The following is a 23,832-nucleotide window of genomic DNA, read 5'->3' on the forward strand; positions in this document are numbered from 1 at the left end:
GGGGCCGGGGGTGGCGGGGGCGCGGGCGGCGGGTCGCCGCCGGGCGGCTGGGCCGTGGCGCGCCTCGAGGGCCGCGAGTTCGAGTACCTGATGAAGAAGCGCTCGGTGACCATCGGGCGCAACTCGTCGCAGGGCTCGGTGGACGTGAGCATGGGCCACTCGAGCTTCATCTCGCGGCGCCACCTCGAGATCTTCACGCCCCCGGGCGGCGGCGGCCATGGCGGGGCGGCCCCGGAGCCGTCGGCGCAGCCCGGGCCCGACGCGGGCGGCGACTTCTACCTGCGCTGCCTCGGCAAGAACGGCGTGTTCGTGGACGGGGTGTTCCAAAGGCGCGGGGCGCCGCCGCTGCAGCTGCCGCGCGTGTGAGTGGGGCCAGGGCCAGGGCCTGGGGGCGCAGGCGGGGGTGCGGCCTGGCCGGCGGGACTCGGACTCCGACAACCGACTCTCAATCCACTCTGACCCACGATCCATACCCGTACCCACTACCAGGAGGGACTCAGCCCCCCGCCAGCGAACCTCGCCTAGTCCTAGCCACGAGTAGGGCACAGTCAGAACCCAGAGACTCTAAACCTCATTCCGATCCCGAGCCCTTGTCCATCCTCCCACAACCAGGACCTAGATCTCGATATCTGGCCTTGTTCTTCCCTATGATCAGACTAAGACCCTGACTCCATCATCCTGGCAGGATCCCAGTCCATGACCCCAGTGTCCCGGCTTCATCCTTAGTACCCACGACCAAATCGCAGACTACGTTCCCAGCCCCGGACCCCCGACCCTCGCCTTCCCAAAGCTGGAGGCTCAGGCAGCTGTCCACGTGGGCTGAGGTTTTCTGGGGTTCTCTGTGCAGTTCTGAGAGTATGCACAATATTTTTCATAACTAGCATGTTAGGCAGTGTGGATTAGAAACGTTGGTCTGGTTGGTGGAACTGCCCAAAACAAAAATCTGTATGTTTTTGACTGTTGGTGGATTATCTGTTACTTTTTGTTTTACCTGTTTTCAGTAGTGTATTATTACAAGCCTGTGTTTCTTAAGCTGCCAAGGACTTCTTTTTCTTATTGTGTTTTTTGTAGCCTAGAAAGTGAAAGCTCTTGAAGCATGATGAATTTTAAAATCTGTGCTCTGAACCCTAAATTTTTGGGAAAACTAGGTACTTTCAAAATAACTTTTTGGAAAATCATTTAATTACTTAGAGATTATTATAAGGTCGTATAGAATGTAATTAAGTGAGTTTCGTGGGGAACTATCAGTCCCACTACAGAGCATTTTAGCTTGGTTCTCTGATTTTGTGAGGTTAGCCTTTAGTGTACTTGAAAAACAAACTTGCTGTCTAGGAAATGGTAATTATTCTTCAGGGACTTCGAGATTGTTTCTAAGTAGAACCTTCTTCCACAAACTGAAATTTTTGACTGCTTTTGGTTGTTGGAGATGGGGTAAGATTTGTTGCTTTCTTTATTCCTTGACTTTTGTACACGTGTGCTGTTACTGCTTATCCTGGAAAGCTGTAGCAGCTAATTCTTTAAACCTTGATGGGAACGTTTCAAATAATGTTATTTTTCAAACCAGAATGCTGTTTGTGTGTATTTATACTATAGAGCACCTGAAATCAATGATAGAGATCTGACAGCTGCTTCTTAGTTAGGCAGTTTGTTTTTTGCACATAATTTGGTGCCATAACAAAGAGTATTATTATAATTTTATTCTGAGAAGTTTGAGATTTTTAAAGAAAATTGTCTTTTTGCCATTCAACCAGAACCATTTATTTGTGTTGACATACCAAACGTGGCAATAAAAGGACTTTCTGTGAGGAGGCAGAATTCAGACTTTTGAGGGGTGGAGTGAGCCTTTAAATGAGATGATTAAGAAAGGCAGTGGAGTAGAGGCCAAGCCTCTGGCCTTCATCTCCTGCTCTTGCACAGGGAAGAGTCCTTGGGCCACCCAGGCTGCTACCTGCCCTGGACTTCTTATGGCCCTAGGAACCTGTGCCCGTACTGACAGAGGGGAGTGGGTTTTTTCATGAAAGGAGTTTTGGCATTTTTATAGTGTGAGATGAGTAGATAACTGTTAGGATTTTGCAGTATCTCCCTTTTTGTAAGACATTATTTCTAAATTGTTGGGGCTTCCCTCATAGCTCAGTTGGTAAAAAAAATTCCGCCTGCAATGAGGGAGACCTGGGTTTGATCCCTGGGTTGGAAAATCCCCTGGAGAAGGGAAAGGCTACCCACTCCAGTATTCTGGCCTGGAGAATTCCATGGACTATACAGTCCATGGGGTCACAAAGAGTCAGACACGACTGAGCGACTTTCACTTCACTTTATTTCTGAATTGTTAGTGTAAGGGATAACAGATACAGGTTAATGGAAGAAACTGTGAAGATGATTGGTGCTAGCCAAATGCAGACAAACTGTTAAAAAAATTTTTTTTTTCGATTAAACTCAGTTTTATGTTCTAAGTTCTTTTTAACATTGAAAAATCAAATTGTATTCATTTGAAAGCATCTGTAACTTAGAGTGACTAGGTATGCAGTGGTCTTAAGTTTCCCCTGACCAGGGGTCGAACCCATACCCCCTGCAGTGGAAATGTGGAGTCTTAACCACTGAATCACTAGGGAAGTCCCCAGAGGTTGAAATATTCTTAGTGCTTATTTCAGACTTGCTTACTAGATTGAAAAGTCACTGAAGAGTTTTAAAAATAAGACAATCTCTGGATGGTCTCTTATTTGAATAATAATTTTATTCCATCTTTAAAATGAATTTGCACTTTATGGTATTTAAAGTTTATATACAGAGAATTTAGAAGAGTACATAAGCAGTTTAGACTTGAAGTATGGTTCACTATTTTATTAAAATACTAAATATTAATTTGGGAGGAATAGAGGAAGATGAGGCCTGTGATCCTGTGTGTTGGCTGTCATGAGTATTTTAAATGGTTTGGATAAGATCTAAGTACAAGCACCTTCTTCATGGTGTTTGTAAGTTCCATACATAGTGTGGACTGCTGTGTGAGTGGGTGTGTTGGCGGTAGGGGGAGTAGGCTGAACACATGAAGAGTTACAAGTGTGTGGTTTTCCAGAAAACAAGTAATTTCCAAAAATCCTTGATTTGTAACCAAGTATGCAGGGCTGGGTATTCAGAAATGCAGTGTTTTCCTCCCCAGGAGCATCTGACTTGGAAGTTCAGCTCTTATTGGGACTGGGAGAGGAGGTTGTCTGTGGAGCTCTGGGCCAGGTTCCTGAAGTGGGCATGTGGAGTGGCCTTGCAGGTGTGACTGGGGCCAGCTGCCTGGTGCTGGAGAGGTAGAACTCAGGCTGGAAAGGATTCTGGGGACAGGTTTGTGGAGTGTGAAGTTACCTAGGCCTGGTGGGGGAGCATTTTCATGGTGGTCAGCGAGAGAATGAAGAATGTTTTTTTGTTGTTTGTTTGAGGAACAAGATCCCTGTTTGTCTAAGGACCTGGTCTGGCACCTGAGTGAGTAGTAAGGTGTTCTAGGAAGATCTGTTAGGCAGGAAAGTCTGGGCTTGCTGCTGTTGCTCTTCTTGTGGCCCTGGTAGCAAACTGAGTAGAACTGACAAATTAAAATGAGCAACTCTTTAACATTTGTGTGTGCTTTGAAATGTCAAGTGAATTTGATGTATTTTTTAATCAGTAAGATCCTAAATATCTAATAGCCAGACTTATAAACAGAGCAAGTTGAATTTACTATTGCCCAGAGATACTTAACCTGCAGAATTACCATTGTACCTATTTAGAAAAGTGACCCTGTTTCTATGCTGCATTAACTGCCTATCAGTTGGTGATACACCACCACCTCCTCTTATGTGGCATGTTTTAACTTGCAGATGAAGTTTGGTAATGTCACACTTGAAGACTTTCTCATTAAATCACAGAGAGCTTCCTGTTAGGTGAGGATGGGAGAGAACTGAGTAAACAGTGGCTTCTGGAGCTGTGCAGGTGAAGACTCCCAGGAAAGAAACTGAAGGATCTCACAGGGACTCTGTCCTGCTTAGATGGTAGGGATTGGGCAGAATGAAGGTTCCCAGAGAATACCAGTCCCTGAAAGAGGGAAGTAGGAAGGGAATGCCAAGAGAGGAGTGCTGTGGGAAAGGGACAGTGCCTCGCACATCACCCTCCGTGGGAAGCCATGGGCTTGGTGGTTGGGTGTTTTGGAGGGTGAGGAAGGAGACAGGGTGTGGCCTCCTGGGGGAAGGAGAGGGAGAGAGTGGAGGTATAAGGAGTGGTTGTGGGCAGGGGATAGATATTATAAGGACAGAGGTGAGATGAGGGTTAGAAGCAGAATAGAGTTCCCAGTAGGAGATGATAAAATGAGGATGTCTTCTTTGGAGACCTAAACAGAGCCATTAGTGAGGTCTGGCATGTTTTCTTGTCTCAAGGCTGCCAGACTGGCTGAAACACCTTCATTTTATCTGATCAGCTTGTGGGCAGAGCTAAGAGCTGCAGCCCCGGATTGCTGGGGTCCCCAGAAGTGGGCAACATGTAATGGCAAATCCATAGCAGAGCAGAGGTGCTTTGCACTTTAAAAAGTGCTCAGGTACAAATTAGTTGCTTTTAAGAGCCACTATGTATTTTTTTAAAGCTACAATGTTTATTCATTTGGCAAATTGAGATACATTTCTATTATCCCTAATTTGTAGATGTTGGGAGCATAGTGCAGCCATTTTAGCATAAAACTTTCTTTACTGTGTTAAAAATAACCCAATAACCAGCTTACTTGTACTTTACTGCTGCTGCTAAGTCACTTCAGTTGTGTCCGACTCTGTGCGACCGCATAGACGGCAGCCCACCAGGCTCCCCCGTCCCTGGGATTCTCCAGGCAAGAATACTGGAGTGGGTTGCCATTTCCTTCTCCAATGCGTGAAAGTTAAGAGTGAAAGTGAAGTCACTTAGTCCTGTCTGACTCTTAGCGACCCCATGGACTGCAGCCTACCAGGCTCCTCCACCCATGTACTTTACTAGTGCTTAGTAAGTTTTGTAGTGGTAGAACTCTGTTCATTTAAAATGTTTACTTAAGGAGTAGCTTTTGACTTTCAAATAGTTTGAATTTCTAACACATTTTGAGAAACAGGGCTCCCTGATGGGACCTGTCACCTGTAGTGGTCATTTGTGTGCAACCAATGGTATCAGGAGAAAGCAAGAATGGGCACTGGGGCTGGGCAGACTGGAGTCAGATTCCAGCCCTGCTACTTAACCTGTTTTAGTTCCCTCACTTTTAACAGGGATAATAACTGACCTTGTGTGGCATAATTAGCACCAGGCCCGTGCCCTTGCCCTTGCCAGACATCAGGGGCTGCTTGTATTTTATCACAGTGTCCTGGTATGGAGGGGCCTGTGGAGATCTAATGTCCCAGGAAATGTGACATGGTGAAAATGTCCTCAAGGGGCCAGCACTCTCCAACTTGCTCATAGCTCCACACACGTGCACGCAGTAGATTGATGAAAGGCCTCTGGGAGTAGTGAGCAAAGTTTGAAATTTCTTTAGCCGAGAAAAGTTGTCTTTCCCCACCAGTACCTGAAGATAAAGCCAGGCTGAGCCAGGAGAGGTCTGTTTCGGGGTGCCCTCTCTCCTAGAGCCTCCGTTCTGGTTCCGCCCCACTCCAGTATGTCAACTTCACCACAAACCTTCCCTGTTTCAGGGGGAAAGAAAAAGTGCCTCTGCCTTGGGGCAAAGTCAGGAAAGGGAACTGGTTAAAAGTCCTGTCCTGTTTGTGGTCTGATTTGAAGAATTCTTGTTCTTTAATGTCATTGGCCAAACTGTTATTTTGTTAATGAAGGGTGGCTTCTCTGTCCAGTCAAAGAACTTTGCAATTTACTGTTTTTCTTTTTAAAATTGCCTTTTTATTGAAGTGTAACAAACCATCCATACTTTTGAGATTTGGGCCATGGGCTCTTTATTTCTCGTTTGTTTATATTCTTGGCTGGGCTGGCTCTCATTGCTGCGAGGGCTTTCTCTCCTTGTGGTGCGTGGGGGCTGCCCTTTAGTTGCCCTGCGCAGGCTTGTCATTGCGGTGGCTTCTCTTGTTACAGAGCACGGGCTCTGGGTGCTTGGGCTCAGTAGTTGCAGAGCGCAGGCTTAGTTGCTCTGCAGCATGTGAAAATTTCCCAGACCAGGGATCAAACCCGTGTCCCTTGCACTGGAAGGCAGATTATCAACCACTGGACCACCAGGAAAATCCATGCTGTCTTTCTTAAAGGCAGAGAGGACCTGAAGCTGGGCTCCCTTGCAGGCCTCAAAGGGCAGCTCCGTGCTTTTCAGGCATTCAGAAGTGCTCTGGACCCACTAGAAGTGGTAGGTCAAGGAGCCCATTCTGGAGGGCAAGGTTAAATGTTAATGTTCCCTCCTCATCACCTTGTGCTACAACTTGTCTTCTTGCTTGACTTTCTCCTCTGTTAGTCCTCCAGGGTAGGGAAGGTCCTGCTTGAGGTTGTATCCTCTGGTAATGGTACGTAACCATCATTACTTGATGCATATATACGTGTGCTTGTTGGCTACTGATTTAGGACATTACTGTTGTTTTAATATTCTCAGATGTTGATCATTTAGTGACAGGATTCTGGTTAGATGTGGTTCCCTCGCTTATGGTCCCCTGTTCATCAGCAGGTCGCATCTAGATCCACAGTTGCAGAAGCACAGGATAGCTTCGTAATTGGTGGAAATATTCCAGAAGATGAGACTATAGAGTAACAGGAAATTTTTCCATTGTGAAAATTCAGCAGTTCTTGTTTTGCTGAGGAAAAACTTATTTTTTTTTAATGGAAAAGAAAAAAAAGGGTTTCTAAAATAAGGAAGCTTTAAAAAAATAAAATAAGGAAGCTTTAAAAAATATTATTATTACTCTTTTTTTTAAATTTGAGAGTGTTGAGTCTTCATTGCAGTACATGGGCTTAATTGTTGCTCTGCAGCATGTGGGATCTTGGTTCCCCAATCAGGGATCGAACCTGCATCCCTTGCATTGGAAGGTGGACTCTTAACCACCAGGAAGTCCCTAAAATAAGGACGCTTTTAATCAAAGCTGTTAGCATCTTGGATGGTATTCTTATCTGTTTAACATTTTTGTGTAGCTCCTGCTTTCTTTTATGTTTGGATTTTGGAGAATTTTGTGCGCAGTCACTCAGTCGTGTCCGATTCTTTGCGACCCTATGGACTGTAGCCCGCCAGACTCCTCTGGTCCTTGGGTTATCCTGGCAAGAATACTGGAGTGGGTTGCTATTTCCTCCTGCAGAGGATCTTCCTGACCTAGAGGTCGAATCTGCGGCTCCTGCGTTGGCAGGCAGATTCTTCACCACTGAGCCGCCTGGGAAGCCCTTGGAGCAGCTTACAATATCTTACATGATAATACAGTAAGTCATCTCCCACTTCTGGTCCCAGTTTTTAATGAGAATTGTTTGAATTTGCTAATGAAACACAATGCGTCAGGACAGGTTGAAGGCATGCATTGCCATTTCCGTGATTCGAAGCAACTTGAGCACCAAGACAAGGTGTTACTGCCATCATCCCGGGAAACGGCTGTGGGGAGATTAGAAGGCACCTCGTGGGAAGCTGCTTTGCCTAGCATGCCTCAATTCCTGGAGTATATGCTTGGTGATCTGCTGAGAATTCTATAGGGATATTAGACATCGTTGGGCCTTTGCTGCAGTTTGGTGTCTGCAGAATGCTTCTGGATCTTACCCATTGAAAGAGATCAGAGTACGACAGTGACTGTCACTGGCATACCCTTCCCTTCCCCAGGATATTTGGCAACATGTTAGGTTGGTGCAACTGGCACTGGATGCAACTGGCACCTAGTGGGCTGGGGCCAGGGATGTGGTAAAAATCCTATGATTTTGAAGGATAGTCCTCCTTCAACAGAGAATAATACCACCCCAAGCATCAGTGGTAGGATGGTGCAGACCCTGGAGCACAGTGATCGTAGCAGTAACAGTGGGATGTGATTCCTAGCCCCATAGACAGTGAGTTTTAATAACTTACAATGGTACCTGTTTAAATCTTGAAGGTACCATTTGTTTCTCATTCATTGGCAGTGCCTTTCTGAAACGAAGCTTGAGGTGGAGAGGTCTGGCATAGAATCTCTCACTTTGCAACTTTGGAAGGACACTCCCAGGAGGCAATCCCAAATCTTACTTGGGTTGTAAGGAGATCGGTCTTAGTACTCGGGAGTAGACTGATGTTCCCACCGTGGAATGTGTATGCTCACGTGTATCCAGTTTCTTTAGTTAGGTTGATCAAATTACTGAACAAACGTTTATGGTTAATGCGAAAAACATTGAGCTGTTCTAGTGGAGTTGTTCCGGTTTTTTGTGGTCTTGGTTCTCCTGGAAAGTGAACTGATGGTGTGAGGGAGTGTGAGTTAGTGTCACTACAGCCACACTGTGAAAGGCTGCTGTCAGAGGGATGCTGTTTTCTCATGGTATTTATTTAGTCTCCCACAATCAGCAGTATGAAACTTGTCTTTTGACTTAAACAGACGGGCTACAGAAAACCCTAAACAAGTAGATCGGAGACTGATTTTGTGTTTTTCTGGTCTTTTTCAGACTGTAATAGCGTTTTGAGTGCAAAAATGATATATTAAAAATGCTATGTTTTTGCTATTTCTAAACTTTTGGAGGATGTTGGGATTATGAGCATCAGTTTTACAGCTGTTTGAGCTGAAGAAGATTGGTGTAAATGTGAACTGTCCATTCCGGTTCCTCCTTGAGTCTTGTGTCCCCACTCTGCCTAGTCTCCCACTGGACGTGCCCGCGTGTGTTTTAAACATCGCACGCATCCTGGACCTTGGCACTCCAGTGTTCTGTGGGCTGGGCTCATTCACTCGCAGGTTGTACACTTACTGGAAATGTAGCCCGTGACCTTCAGTGACCTTGGGTAGTGCCAGGACAGTGAAAGGCCTCAAGGGTCTGTTGGTGAATTTGTTTATAGGCTTCGAGGTTTGTATTTGGAGATACTGCACCAAAGGAAACAGTTTAGAACAGTTAAAATTAAATTCTTTCTTTGATTCTACAATTCACTGCATTTTCTTCTTGTTTATATTGACCACCCTAAGTGGCCTTTTTGGTTTTGAATTATGTGTTTTTTTAAAGTTGATTGATACATGGAGGGGGATTGATACATATAGGGGAAGCCTGGATACATGTGAACAGAAGTTCCTGTAGTTAAATAAAAATGTCCTTGCTGATGTGCATTGATCATGCTGCATGGTAACCTATAGATCTGTTCTAGGAGCAAGTCAGACCATGTAGTGTTCTGTTCTTAAGTGTTGCTCCACACTGGACAGGTGGAGCTGGTTGTACCTACGTCCCTGCAAATATGTCGTGACTTCTCCCACAGATCCTGACTCCTGTGGCCACATGCCTTGGGCTGGAGGAGGGCCAGGCTGCTGGTGGTTCTTGTGGCTGAGGACTTTTGCAGAGGCCTGGGAGGCCCTTCTGGGATTGCCTGATCCAGAGCGCATCCTTTCCTGATGAAGTGGCCCGACTCCCACTCCTACTCTGCCTCTCAAAGTTGTATCTTATTTGCCACCAACTTTTTATTTTATTCTCTCTTAAAAGTTGTTTTTCAGAGTGTCCATGTTCTTGTTGATGCAAATTTACATTAGTCACAGTTTTGAAAAATATCTATTTCTTTATAACATATGTGAGTTCTAGTAACTAGGCATTCAGTGTTTAGGATTTCTTTTCCTGCGTATCTCTAATGGGAAGAACTTTGTCTTTATAAATAAATTTTTAAAATTATTTTAGTGTTTTGGGAATGGCAATTTGACCACTTTTGTTAAAGGACCGGCTTCTATACTTAGAGCCATTGTTTGTTAGAGTAGTGCGCCAAGCCTTGGTTATATGAATAGTTATCGGAGGCCACCTCAGACCATTGGAACGGCATTCTGTTTAGGCGTCTGACCCAACCTCTGAGAGTCACTGCATTGTCTGTAGGTGGGAGTGGAGCTCTACTCGGAAGGTTGGTTGAGTGTCCCTCAGCTCCTGGTGTCCAGTAGGCACTGGGTCAGCCTGGGTCTTCTCCCCGTTCTGTGGAGGGCAACTTCCCAGGGGCTTCACTATAAGGATCACATCCCAGAAGATGCTTGTTACTCCCCTCTGTGTTATTCTCCATAGACCTCTCCTTGTAGGAAAGGTTCGGGGTGGGCTGAGAATGACCAGGCAGGGCACTGCATGCTCATTAGTCTACTGGAGCAGTGTCATAGCATCGCTCTGGGTGAGGGAAGGCACAAGCCCTTACCCCGGTGTCTGAGCTGTCTAATCTCTTAACCTCACTGTCCTCTTCTATAAACATGGATATTATTGAATCAACTTCATGGAGATGTATGGATCACCCTTGGCTGATGCAGGAGAGTTGCTGAATGAATATTAATGTTTGTTCTCTGAAGAAAACATCTTAAATTTCTTGTCTGAAGTATTTTGATTGGAGAGTTTAATCCATTTACATTTAAAGTAATTATTGATAAGGAGGGACTCTGCCCTTTTGCTATTTGTTTTCTTTTCTCTGTCTTAGAGTTTTTTGGTCCCTCATTTCCTCCCCAGTTGCCTTCTTTTATGTTGATTTTGTTGTAGTCAGCTGTTTAGATTATTTTCTCCTTTCCTTTTGTGTCTGTTTTTTAAACTTTATTTATTTATTATTGGCTTCACTGGGTCTAACTTGCTGCACTCAGGCTTTCTCTGGTTTTGGCTCTTGGGGGCTACTCTCTAGTTCTGGTGCATGAGCTTCTCGTTGCGGTGGCTTCTCTTGTGGAGCACAGACTCTAGGCACATGGGCTTTAGTAGCTAAGTATAATAGTCATGACATGGAGATTTAGTTGCCCCATGGCGTGTGGGATCTTCTGGAACCAGGGATCAAGCTGTTTCCCCTGCATTGGCAGGTGGATTCTTCGCCACTGTACCACCAGGGAAGTCCCATACCCTGTTACTTTTGAAGGTCCTCACTTCCCAGAAAAACTCTCCCCAGCTATTGCCTTAGGCTGTGTATTGTGTGTTTGGACTATAATTTTTTTGCCACAGGCTCTGACTCAAATTTCACTTTCAGTGTTCTCAAGCTTTTTCAGCTTGAGTTCTGAGGTAGGCAAAACAAAAAGGTGCCTGCATCACCCTTCAGGTAGCCCCCAGATGGGTTGGAACAGAAATATGCAATAAATTGGGAATAAGATAGGTTCTGCTCCCTAGAACCAGGGACATGGGGAACTGAGATCCCACGTGCTGTGGAGCAAGTAAGCCAAAGCACTGCAAAACTGAGCCCACACTCTTAGCCCACATGCCCCTGTCAGAGAGTCTGTACACTCCAAGGAATCAAGATTGCCGGGAGAAATAGCAGTAACCTCAGATATGCAGATGACACCACCCTTATGGCAGAAAGCGAAGAAGAACTTAAGAGCCTTTTGATGAAAGTGAGAAAGGAGAGTGAATAAGTTGGCTTAAAGCTCAACATTCAGAAAACTAAGATCATGGCATCTGGTCCCATTACTTCATGGCAAATAGATGGGGAAACAATGGAAACAGTGACAGCCTTTTTTTGGGGGGGCTCCCAAATCACTGCAGATGGTGACTGCAGCCATGAAATTAAAAGACACTTACTCCTTGGAAGGAAAGTTATGACCAACTTGGCATATTCAAAAGCAGAGACATTACTTTGCCAACAGAGGTCCGTCTAGTCAAGGTTTTTCCAGTAGTCAAGTATGGATGTGAGAGTTGGACTATAAAGAAAGCTGGTGCTGAAGAATTGATGCTTTTGAACTGTGGTGTTGGAGAAAACGCCCAAGAGTCCCTTGGACAGCAAGGAGATCCAACCAGTCCATCCTAAAGGAAATCAGTCCTGAATATTCATTGGAAGGACTGATGCTGTAGCTGAAACTCCAATACTTTAGCCACCTGATGTGAAGAGCTGACTCATTTGAAAAGACCCTGATGCTGGGAAAGATTGAAGATGGGAGGGGAAGGGGACGACAGAGGATGAGATGGTTGGATGGCATCACCAACTCAAAGGACGTGAGTCTGAGTAAACTCTGGGAGTTGATGATGGACAGGGAGTCCTGGCGTGCTGCAGTCCATGAGGTCACAAAGAGTGAACTGAACTGAACACTCCAAGGAAATATTCCCCATGATGTAAGATAGATCCCATGTGCCGCAGTGAAGACCCGACATAGCCTAATAAATAGGTAAATATTATACACTTGAGTCAGATCCTGGTATGTCAGGCCTGAAGTCTGCAGTCCTGCTGTTTCTCTCTGCTCAAGTGTCCTCCTTTCCTCCTATGAGCTGATGTCCATCTGGGACCAGGGCGCACCCTCTCTGCAGTCTGCTCTGCTTTGCTGAACTCATACAGTTATTTATCTGTCCCCTTCACTCCACTTGGACATTTCTCAGATCCATCCCTCACCCTTTCTGCTGCATAGCTCTTGCCTTAGGTATTTTCCACCTGGCCTTCTGGAGTACTTTCTTAGTTGGTCTCTAGTCTTGTCACCCTCCACAGTTTGTTCATATTTTTGTTTTTAGTATTATCTACGATACAGATCCTAAGTATAAAGCTTAATGAGAACCCACAGTGTAACCTGCCCTGAGTTAAGAAACACTGCACTGTCAACACCCTTCTAGAAGCCTGCCATGTGTTCTTCCCAGCCACAGAACCATGATCCTGAGTTCTAAATTGTAGAATGTTTGTTTTCTTTTGGTTTCATGTACATGGAGTTATACAGAATGGAGTTCAGAAGGTGGTGTTGCCTTTTCACTGAATAAAATGTTTCTGAGATTAGCCCACATTTTTGTACTTAGCTGTGGATCATTCATTGTCATTGCTATGTTTAATAATGTGAATATACACCAATTTGATATTCTGCCATAGGTGGACATTTAGGTAGCTTTATTTTAGGCTGTTATAATGGATAATGCTGCTGTGAGTCTTTTAAGTTGGAAGACTTTTAGTTGAATAGTCGATTGAGACTCTGGTAGCTGTGTTTTGACAAGCACGTGCACGTGTCTGCTGGGTGGGCTCCAGCGGCTCTCCATCGATGCGTGTGTGTCCAGCTTTCGCAGGGACAACCACTCTGGAAAAGCGCTTTCTGCATTTACACCTCTCTGACACTGAGTAAGATGGAGTTCAGGTGTCTTCACAGCTTCATCAGCATTGGCATTTTCTCTTTTTCATTTTAGGTTTTCAATGGGTATGTTTTGGTATATTGTATTATGGTTTTAATTTGCATTTCTCTGGTGATTGATGATGTTGATCTTTTCGTGTGCATATTAGCCATTCAGCAGAGTATTTTGAGAAGACTTTCCTACAGATTGAGTGAATGCACACCTCCTGTGTGCAGCTCACCTGATAAGAAGCCTGAGGTGTGGTAGCCGGTGACACTGCATGAGAACTGTGCAGTGTCAGAGCACATACCTTATGGATTATGCCTTTGTTTTTCTACCCATAAAATAAAAGTTATCGTTTTATACAGTGCCCTTAAGAATGGAATGCCTTACTCCAGGGTTGAACGTATGTAAAAACTCTCCATTTAATAAGGAACTTGATCCAATCATATCTCTTTTTGCTATGTAATTGGCAGTTTTATCAGTGATTTATAAAACATAGGATGGAGGAAGTGGGTTAAGGAGGATGGGGGTCAACATTACAAACTTCTAGCTATAAGATAAATAGGTCCTAGGGGTATAATGTGCAACATGGTACGTCTGTAGGTAATAATACTGTTCATAAATTTGAAAGTTGCTGCTGCTGCTAAGAAGTCGATTCAGTCGTGTCCGACTCTGTGTGACCCCATAGACGGCAGCCCACCAGGCTCCCCCATCCCTGGGATTCTCCAGACAAGAGTGCTGGAGTGGGTTGCCATTTCCTTCTCCAGTGCATGAAAGTGAAAAGTGAAAGTGAAGTCGCTCAGTCGTGTCCGACTCCCAGCGACTCCATGGACTGGCGCCTACCAGGCTCCTCCGTCCATGGGATCTTCCAGGCAAGAGTACTAAGACAGTAACTTTTAAAAGTTCTCAACACATACACAAACTGTAACTATAATGAATTGATGGATACTAACTAATGTTTCTATGCTAATCTTTGCACTATATGCGTTTATCATTATATCGTACACCTTAAACCTAAACCATTTTATATCTCAATATAGCAAAAAGAAAATGCCTCCGTTCTAGACACTGTATTCCTTTTGTTTGGAACCTCAGAGGTAAAACAAAGGCAATGTTTTCTTTAGTATATTAGTCTCTAGAATGTGTGTGTGTGTGTATACTTACTCCAGAAAGAGATCAAGGTGATCTTTTAGAGCTGGAAGAAGATATACTTCTGATTGTTTTTCTCATCCTGTTTGGTTGCTATTTTTGTGTTTTTTAGTGTGTAATACAGTAATATAATTTATACGTATGTGAACGTATTATTGCCATTTTAATTTTTTCTTTTAAAAAACGTTTTCTGAGATACACTTTAATAGGATAAAACAAAACTCTTTTAAGAGTACCTTTGAAAGAGTTTTGATGGGTACTTATATCTGTGTAACGGAAACCCCAGTTCAAAGTAAGAGAAGGTTTCTGTCTCCCAGAATCTCTCTCCTGCCCTTTTGCCCCTCTTCTGAAACTGAATGCCCTGCTTTTCATCACTAGACTAGTTGTATCTTTCCTAGGATTTCTTAAGAAATTATGCAGTGTATACTCCTCAGTTTGGCTTTTTTTGATTAACATGTTTTTGAGATTCATCCATGTTGCTTGTTTGGGCAATTTTTTCCCTTTGTGATTGTTGATTGATATTTGAGAAGTATTCTTTTGTATAGACTTAACATCATTGGTTGATTCATTCACCTATTGCTGGACACCTGGGTCTTTTCCAGGTTGGACTGTTGGGCATGGTATGGCTGTGAACATTTGTGAAAGAGTGTGTGGACAGAGGGTCTCATTTCTCTTGGTCAAACACCTGAGGGTGAAGTGGCTTTACTAAGAAGCTGACAGACTTTCCCAAAGCAGTCCCACCATTTTATAGTCTTACCAGCAGCGTGGGAGAGTTCTAGTTGCTCTGTAACCTTGCCAGCCCTTGATTTGTCAGTTTTTTAATACTATATTCTGTGGATGTGCAGTGGTATCATGGTCTTTGATTTGCATTACTAATGATGTTGAACATCTCTTGATGTGCTTGTTACCCATTCCTGTATCTTCTTCAGTGAATTTCTCTTTGATCGTTTTTAATAGGTTTGTGTTTTTATTTTAAGAATTCTTTATATATCCTAAACGCAAGTCAGCTGTAAATTGTGTGTATTGGGAATATTTCTCTGATTCTGTCCCTTTCCTTTTCATTTCTTGATTATATATTATTCATATTTTGATTCCTGCTTAATTTTTCACTTAGAAGCATGCAATCAAAAATATTGGGAGGCTGTTGCTCTTCTGCACTGGCAAAAGAAATTGCTGTGAACTGGGGAGAGGAAGGAGGGAGCCCAGGCCCTGTGCACGGCTCTGCTTATGAGTTTTGTCTTAGTGAGGTTTCTGTTGGAGAGCCTGCTTTGGTTTCGTGTGAATGTTATTTGGGCAAGTTTGGGGTAATCTCAGTAGTCCTACCTCAGAGGAGTAACCGCTTCTCTGAGCTCCTGCCGTATGCTTAGTGTGCCTGTCTGCTGCTACTGTCAGTGACATGGCCGGATGGCCCAGCCATCTGCACTCAGAGCGTGGGCGTGGTGACTTGTGATCCAGGTGAGAGCAGGCACATGGGATTATTTCTATACTGGTGGAAATCTTTGTTAGTCTAGAACATGTTTTGAATAACTGGAAATTAAAGTAGAATTTGTACTTTTTTTTTTGTCAAACTGCTGGAAGCACAAAGCATCACATTGGCTACACTGATATCCAATACTACCCTCACCCTCAGCCTGGCATCAGGATTTTAAATGGATGTGCTCCTGAGTCAGCCTCCCCTAAACAGCAAATTGCCACTCAGAGTAGTAGATAAGGTAGTTCTTTCCAGTACCTTCATTAATGGAATCACAGTGCAACAGATGGCCAACAGACAAAATTTTTCTCCAAACCAAAGAAAAACTCAGAAGCAATTGTGAAGGTGCTTGTCACATGTGTTGCTGGAAGACCTGACACCAGCCCTCTAAATTGGGTCAGGAATGCTTCTGGAGTCAAGCCTTCCTGGCCTGTGGGCACAAAGGCAGATCTGCCTATGGAAATGTACCATTTCCTAGTATACTAGTACCTTAGGGTACAAGCCCAGCTCCATACTGTATGGGGTCTTGTGCAAAATGAAACTGTGGATTAAGAATGCTGCAAAAATCTATAAGGATGTATTGTACAGCAGAGAGAATATAGCCAGTGTTTTATAATAACCGTAAACGGAACCTGTCTTTAAAAATTGTGAATCACTGTGTCATTCACTTGAAACTTAATAATAATAATAATAAACTTAATAATACTGTACTGCAAAAGCTTTTCATTTCTTCTGTAGTTTCTCTCAACCTGCTGTGGTATTTTTGTTATTTGATACCAAGCTTTTTTAGGTGGAAGTGTACTCGTGGGGCAAGTGCAGACTCTCCCAGGTGCCCAAGGTGCCCCTGTCCAGGACTGCATGGACAGTGGGTGTTTGTGGAGGGGAAGGGGTTGCAAGAGGCAAGATGTGTGTGAGCTGAGCTTCCAAGCCCACAGCTGCAGTCCATTGACCTGTTGGGCCTCACTTACATAACACAGACTCAGGTAATGGCTACAAAATTCAGCCTTACGTGTGGGCCCTTCTGAGCACAGCTTCTCTCTGACTCACTAACGACCCACATGTCCACAGTGCCCCTGTCTACTCACGTGCTGTGTGGTTTCCAAGTCACCTCAAGGCTAAACATGGAATGAAAGTTCTTCACTCAAAGATGAAACTCACAGGCCAGGACCTGAACTCAGGTTGCAGGTGTCTTACAGAATCAGGCTTTTGAGGCTCCGGCTAGAAACTCATGCTAAACCCAACAAAACCTACAATAGTGTGAGCTCCTTTAATAAAAACACCATTGTGTTTCATGAATTTTCATAGAATGTGTTCGTGTTTGTCAGGGTAAGAAGTCAAGCTGAGGTAATAGTAGATGTTGCTTGAGGTTTACTGCTGAGGTCCAGCAAAGAAACGCATGGACTGTTTAGGTTTCCAGGCTCCTCCCAGTATGGCCTTCATCATCCTAACCCATCTTAAACTGGGTCAGGTTCTTGACCTGTGACTTGCTGTCTTTGATGGGTGACACTGGCCTCCCAAAGCCACTTCCTCTGAGGGAAGCCCTCTCATAAGCTGGTGAGCTCCACTCCACACACCCTCTTCTGGGATGAAGGGAGTGCCTGCTAGGCTCTGGGTGGCCCATTCAGACCCATGTGGTGGCAGCTCAGGGTGACCAGCGGGCAGGACTGACTGGTGGTGTGGACGTGTTGCTCCTGGAGCCACAGAAAAGGCAGCCTGGGGTGGGGGGTGGTTTATCAGTCACTGACAGATATGACTGTTAAGAGCCACAATCTATTAAAGGTTGTAGTAAAAGTTTCAATCTTTCTGTTATAAATTAGAGGAACTAGTAGAAGAGAATGATGAAAACGTATACATGGGTCCATTTAAAGTGCCTTTTTGGCTAAGCCTGCATAGGGCTTGGAAAGAAGAGGAATTTTTCTTCCATTTTTGCAAAAGATAAAGAGGCATGGCTTGTCGTTGTAGCTGAGTTGGGACTGGAGCACGTGGTCAAAACTCCCATGATAGGGTTCCTCCTTCAAGGTGATGCTTGCTTGAGTTCTGAAGGCTGTTCTCTAATACCAGGCTTGCGAGCTGAATTTTTTAGGCTCCTTCTGAGATGTGGCGAATGTACCCTCTTAACCACTGAGGACACCAAGTGTGTCTCTGTCTAGGTTCAGGAAGCGCTGGTTGGATGCCCCCTCTGGGATTGCGGGGAATGGGCACCTCAAAGGCCATGTGTCCACTTACACATTGCCTGTTCCTCATCCACCCCATCCACCTGCACCTCAGTAACTGGTAGCAACGCTCCCTCAGTCAGAAGCCAGACTGTGAAGCTAGTCGTCCTGCGGTCTCCTCCCCTGGGTGCTGCACACGTGGGTGTGTCAGCAGGGTCATTTCTATTTCCGTCTCCCAAGCCAATCAGACCTCATCTCCTCTCTGTCCTCATAGACCCTTGCGGTGTGAACACCACACACCTCGGCTGCTTGGGAACCTCCTCACTCATTTCCTTACTTCCCCCCACCTCCCAACCCACCATTGGGTGTAACTGATCCTGCTGCCCTCCTCCTTGGCAGTCACTGCTACCCACCCCAAGTCACTGATGGCCTCAGAGCTCTGTCCACCCTGTGTGACACATTATTTTTATTATCACAGTCTTTCCTTTGCCAATCCTGAGATTAAAGGATCGGATTCTCTTCCTCTTCATAGTAGATTCTCGTCAGCTGTCATAGGTGAGTGACAGAGTAACTGGCCTCTTACTTCTTCCCTTGGAGAGCAGCTCAGTTGATGTCTCTGTGGCCAGTTGCATAGCTGAAAGGACTTGAAATGATCTTTTCCAGATGTCTCTTGGGATTGCTAACACTAAGGAGGTGATGTTGTGTAAGGAGGGTTCTCGCTGGGGCCCCTCCTGCCCGTTGACTGCAGGCGTGACCACAGGACTCATTTATTCTGTCTGTCTGGAAACCATCAGTGTCCTCAGTGAGGTCATTGCATCGGCCTGGACCCCAGAGTGAGGGAAAAGTGGCGCAGAGCAGCCGTGTTCATGGGGTGAGTGGATGGCAGAAGCTGGACCCAGCCCTTTGGTGTGAGCAGCAGAGAGCTGGGGCCCTTTGCAGCACAGCTGGGCCTGTGCTGGGTGTCAGGACACTCAGTGCTATGCTCTGGGAACATGGTTGGGACATACTGTTCTGTGTGAATATTGATACATGTAGGATGGGACAGATACTCTTCCCAGGAGAGGAGAAATACAAACTATAGAATATGCTATTACCACAAACCACAGCTTCTTGGGTCACAGTCTGGAAGCCCAGCGACGGGATAGCATGTAGACTCAACAGACGTCAGCTGTGCTGGGTGACTGTGAGGGCACAGAAGTCAGGGTCTGTTGTGTGGATAGCCGTGACTCTGTTCCGTGTACTGCAGGACTGGGGTTGTACTCCCCTGCTTAGTTCAAGGCTGACTGTCAGGGGCACAGGCTTTGGAGGAGGGGTGAGAACTGCAGTGAGGTGATGTTTCGTAACTATCACAAGATTATTCTTGGGATTTGATGGGATTCTGAACTGCATAGAAGAGAGCTAATGACGAGGCTGTATCCCAGAACAGGGCTCTCAGACCGACCTTGGAGAAGGTCCAATCTGACAGAAGAATGGGTGGTTTCCACGCTCTTTATGTCTGTGCTCACCTTGTCATGGACAGTGTGCACAGCCTAGCCTGGCACGGGCCTAGTGACTCCTGGGGTGATCTGTCAAGCTTTGCATTGGATGTTGTGGAAGTTTCCAAATTTTTTATCTTTTTTTTGAAATTATGCAGATTTATTAAAAAGTTGCAAAAATAGAACAAATATTCTCATTTTTTCAGATTCCCCAAATATTAACATTGACCACATTTGCTTCATTGCTGTATTTTTTCCCTGAAATTTTTGAGAATAAGCTACATATATGATGAATTTTTACCTCTGAAATATTTCCATGTCTGTTTCCTAAAAAATTCTCTTCCATAGCTATCGCCCAGGTACTGACACCACTTAGCACTGATACAGCACTTGACCGTAACTGGACGTAGCAGTTGTTTACTGGCGCCCATTTTCTAGACTCAGGTCACCTATGCCTTGAACTTTCCTCTCATTTGTGACTGTTCCTCAGCCTGTGTCTTCTGTGAATTCTTATTTTAGAAGAGGATGGGCCAGTTGTTTTGTAGAATGCTTGTCTGATGTTTCCTCTTGGTGAGATTCAGATTTGTTATTTCGGCAGGAAATCCAGAGGTGAGGCTCTGTCTCCTCAGCCCTGTGGCAGGGGCACTCTTCCTGCTTTGTGCCATGGCCATGGGGGTGGCATCTGTAGACCTTCGCCCATTATACTTCCTAAAATACTCTAAAAACCGAGGGACTCCAGAGTTATCCTCATAACGACTGTCTGAATTGCATTCAGACATGTTTTTTGGAGTAGCTAGAAATGGAACCCTCTTGTAGGGAGATTTTTTTCCCAACTTAGAATGTGTGTCTATCTGAGTAGTTAATCTGTGCCACGAGAAGGGATGACAGGAGGCTGGGGAACATGGTGGCTGTCCCCCTGGGGCTTGCAGTCACTGTTAGTTAGCGTCAAGGTGGAACGCTGCTCTGCTCTGCTCCTTTCCCAGTGGCGCTGTGGGGCTGGACCACTGCTCCTGCCTGTCTTATCCTTTGTGGGGTAAAGAGCATGGGAACCAACCTCTCCCTGAGGCCAGCTCCACCTCTGAAATGGCCCAACTGGACTTGGTTGTAGGGAATAGTTTGGCTGATTGGTTAATTGTTTAAACTTGCTTTGCATAGAGAGATCACTAAATTTGACTTTCCATTTGGTTGGAGATTTCAGTGTGGCTAATTTCTGTCTAGCTATATGATGTTAGTATTAAGTATTTGCAGCAAGGCCTGGCTTTGTACATAAAGAACAGATTTTCGGAATCCTTAGAGCTTCCTTGTGAATCAGGAAATTCAGATCTCTGGACCCAAGCCATTGGCTTGTGTGTCTCATTTGTAAGAGTTTCCACTCCAAGAAAGATGCCTGTCACCAAATACAGGAGACTAAGAGAGAGGTGGAGAGAAGGGCATTTGCAACTCTGAATCCATATTAAAATTGTTAATGTTTATTCAAGTAAAAGAAACTTAGTTTTTATCAGGGTCCTTGCCTAAGTTTGAAACCATCAGCTGTTGTGTTGCTTCAGTTTTGATTTGTGACTCGAGGTGTGTGCTTTTCAGTATCTCGTCAGATTTTGCTCAGTGCCTGCTCAGTTTTTGCTTAGGGGATTGTGGTTCTGCTTTCTGCTGTCTGGCTTTTCTTATTGTTCATTTTAAAATCTTTCCCTGAGACTTTCCTGGTGGTCCAGTTGGTTAAAGATTCGCCTGCCTTCCCATGCAGGGGACCCATGCTCCATCCCTGGTTGGGGAACTGAGATGCCACATGCCCACAGGGCAGCTAAGCCCAAGCACCACAACTTCGGAGCCCACACGGAGTTTATTACAAATCTTTTAGGATCAGTTAAAGTGTTTTTATGGAGAAGGCAATGGCAACCCACTCCAGTACTCTTGCCTGGAAAATCCCATGGACAGAGGAGGCTGGTAGGCTGCAGTCCATGGGGTCGCTAAGAGTCGCATGACTGAGTGACTTCACTTTCACTTTTCACTTTCATGCATTGGAGAAGGAAATGGCAACCCACTCCAGTGTTCTTGCCTGCAGAATCCCAGGGACAGAGGAGCCTGGTGGGCTGCCGTCTATGGGGTCTCACAGAGTCGGACACGACTGAAGCGACTTAGCAGCAGCAGCAGCAAAGTGTTTTTAAAGAGCACACGGTGTGAGGTATAGTGATGGTACAAAGCAGCGTGAGACACGGATAGCATGCTCTTAATTTTCCAAATCAGTATAGTATCTTACAGGCTCTTAAACTCTTAGATGACCTGAAGTGCTTCATGGGAACAAGGACCAGCGTGCCCAGACGTAAACAACCTCTGGTGCTGGTGTGGGGCAGACAGAGTGCTGATACTCACCTTGTTTTGTCTGCTGTTTTAATGTTTTGCTGCTCTTTTTTCTTTTGTGACACAATTAATTAAAGTTATCCCATTATTTTTTATTTCTGACTTAGAAAAGTCAAGTAGTGGCTTTTCGCATCCCCTAAAGGGGAACAAGGATGTCTTCACGAACTGAACCCCAAAGAACTCAAAAAACATTTTGAAGTACTTGGCTTTGAATGTAACCAACATAGAAAAATCAGTTAACAATTACAACGTGAGTACCCATAGTAAAATGGACTGTGAACCCCCTGACGTTATCAACATTTTATCAATCTCTGTATCCATCTACAGATGGCTTTTTAAAATTTTTTTAAAGAAAATCTCTTTATTGAAGTATACTGCATGTACAGAAAAGTGTATGTTTCATACGTCTGTAATATAACTCAATGAATTTTCACTAATAGGAACTAACTAATGTAACCCACTCACTCAGAACCCAGATTAAAAAATAGAAAGTTACCAGACTACCTGGGTAGCTTTTAATTGATTCATGGCTTACAAACATATGAGAAGTAGTTCATTTTTGGATATAAACAAAAATCGCATTTTCACCTGTCAGGTGGGATTGGAGTTGATGGCAGCGTCCACTGATAGCTAGGACACTCTCACATGCTGTTCGTCAGAGGTTGTTGGCAGGAGGCCTGATGGTACTTTGTGTCGCTTTAGATGCTCTGTGTGTCCTTGGAGCCTGAGGTTTACAGATGATGCCCATGCTGAGGAGATGATTGTTGTCTTAACTGGGGACTTTGGGAATAGGATACAAAGGAAGGAAGTCCTCCGTGTGATGGTGCTTGCCCTGAAGGCAGCACTCGGTCTGTCTGTGCAGCGGACCCTGTGGGTGGTGACCCTGAGGGAACACACACGCGCCAGGGACCAGGGACCAGGGACCAGCGTGGAGTGTGTGGTCCTGTCTTATGAAAAGCAGAAGTAAACCCCTGGGGACATGTAGGTGGCCCAGGCCCATTCTCACATCCCTGTGCTGGAATTGTGCACAGGGCTGTGCTGCTTCCACGGCGTGTGGAGGACAGGCTGGTGCATGTGCTGCTCCGCTGGTCCGGGCTGGGCTTCCGTGAGTTCCTGGGTGACAATGAAACAAACAGCACAGTGGATGGTGACTGTTCAGCTGTAAGAAAAGCAAGTTTTGACATTTTACAGTGCGGCTGAAGGTAGCTTGGTTTTTTGATAAACATTTGAATGTGAGAAGCATCTGACTTAATCCTCATGGCACTCGCGGAGGGAGATGCTGTCATCTGTTCTGTGGATGAGGAAACAAGCACAGCCAGGTAACTGCTCTGCAGGTTCGGAAGCCCTCGTGCTGGTGAAAATGCTTGTTCTCACAGCCGGCCTTCTTGGTGAGCAGGGACCACCGCCTGAGGTTGGGGCTCAGGAGCCTCATAGGGGAGGAGAGGGAGGAAACTGCCTCACTCTCATCACTGTTACGTGTGTTTTAGGAGTTAAGGCCAGTCAGAGTCTTCATGCCCTTCTTTCCTAGGCCTGGAGTTGATTATTCGAATCTCCTGTTAGCAACAAAGAGGCAGTTGTGGGCTTACCATTTGTTCATTTATTCATGTGATTTGCTTATTTTAATTACATTTCTAATGTATCAAATGGGGCACTTTTTCACTAATTCACAAGTGTGCCCTGAGGCCCTTCTCTGCATTTATCAGGGTCTCTTTTGGTCTCTGGATTATAGCAGGGAACCCTGCAGGCAGGGACTTTGTTCCAGTGGAGCTTGTACCCTCTTGGGTGACAACAGGCAGAAATGGGAGGACATAGAGTCATGTGGCCAGAGTGAAATGAACAAGGCAGCAAGGAGAGGGTGCAGGCGATCAGGAAACCCTTGGATAGGTGACTGAGGGGTCGAAGGGGGCCCCTGGGTAGTGAACAAGGGGAAGAGCAGACAGGAGGCTGCGATGTGGGGTCTGACCCGGGGTGGGGTCCCTGGAGCACTAAAGTGGAGGAAGGGCAGCACCCATGGGACCTCATGTGAGGAGGACCTCAAGAGAGACAGGGCTGTGCCTGAGGGCAGGAGAATCAGAGGCTGGCTTTTTTCTGTCTTTGAACACCACATGCAGATCTTGGCTGCAGACAGACCAGGGTGGGAACC

General features: G+C 45.2%; 1 protein-coding gene across 1 annotated transcript in view; it reads left to right on the plus strand.

Annotated features, from left to right (window-relative positions):
* FOXK2 (forkhead box K2) overlaps nt 1–23,832 on the plus strand; it is a gene marked incomplete at its 5' end in the record, with an annotated part of 51,545 nt that continues 27,713 nt past the window's right edge. The window contains one exon of the mRNA XM_040244326.1: nt 1–362. Coding sequence (XP_040100260.1) covers nt 1–362 — 362 coding nt within the window. The remainder of the gene's footprint in view (nt 363–23,832) is intronic.

This window comes from Oryx dammah, unplaced genomic scaffold, assembly GCF_014754425.2.
Source record: "Oryx dammah isolate SB20612 unplaced genomic scaffold, SCBI_Odam_1.1 HiC_scaffold_8, whole genome shotgun sequence".
Lineage (NCBI taxonomy): Eukaryota > Metazoa > Chordata > Mammalia > Artiodactyla > Bovidae > Oryx > Oryx dammah.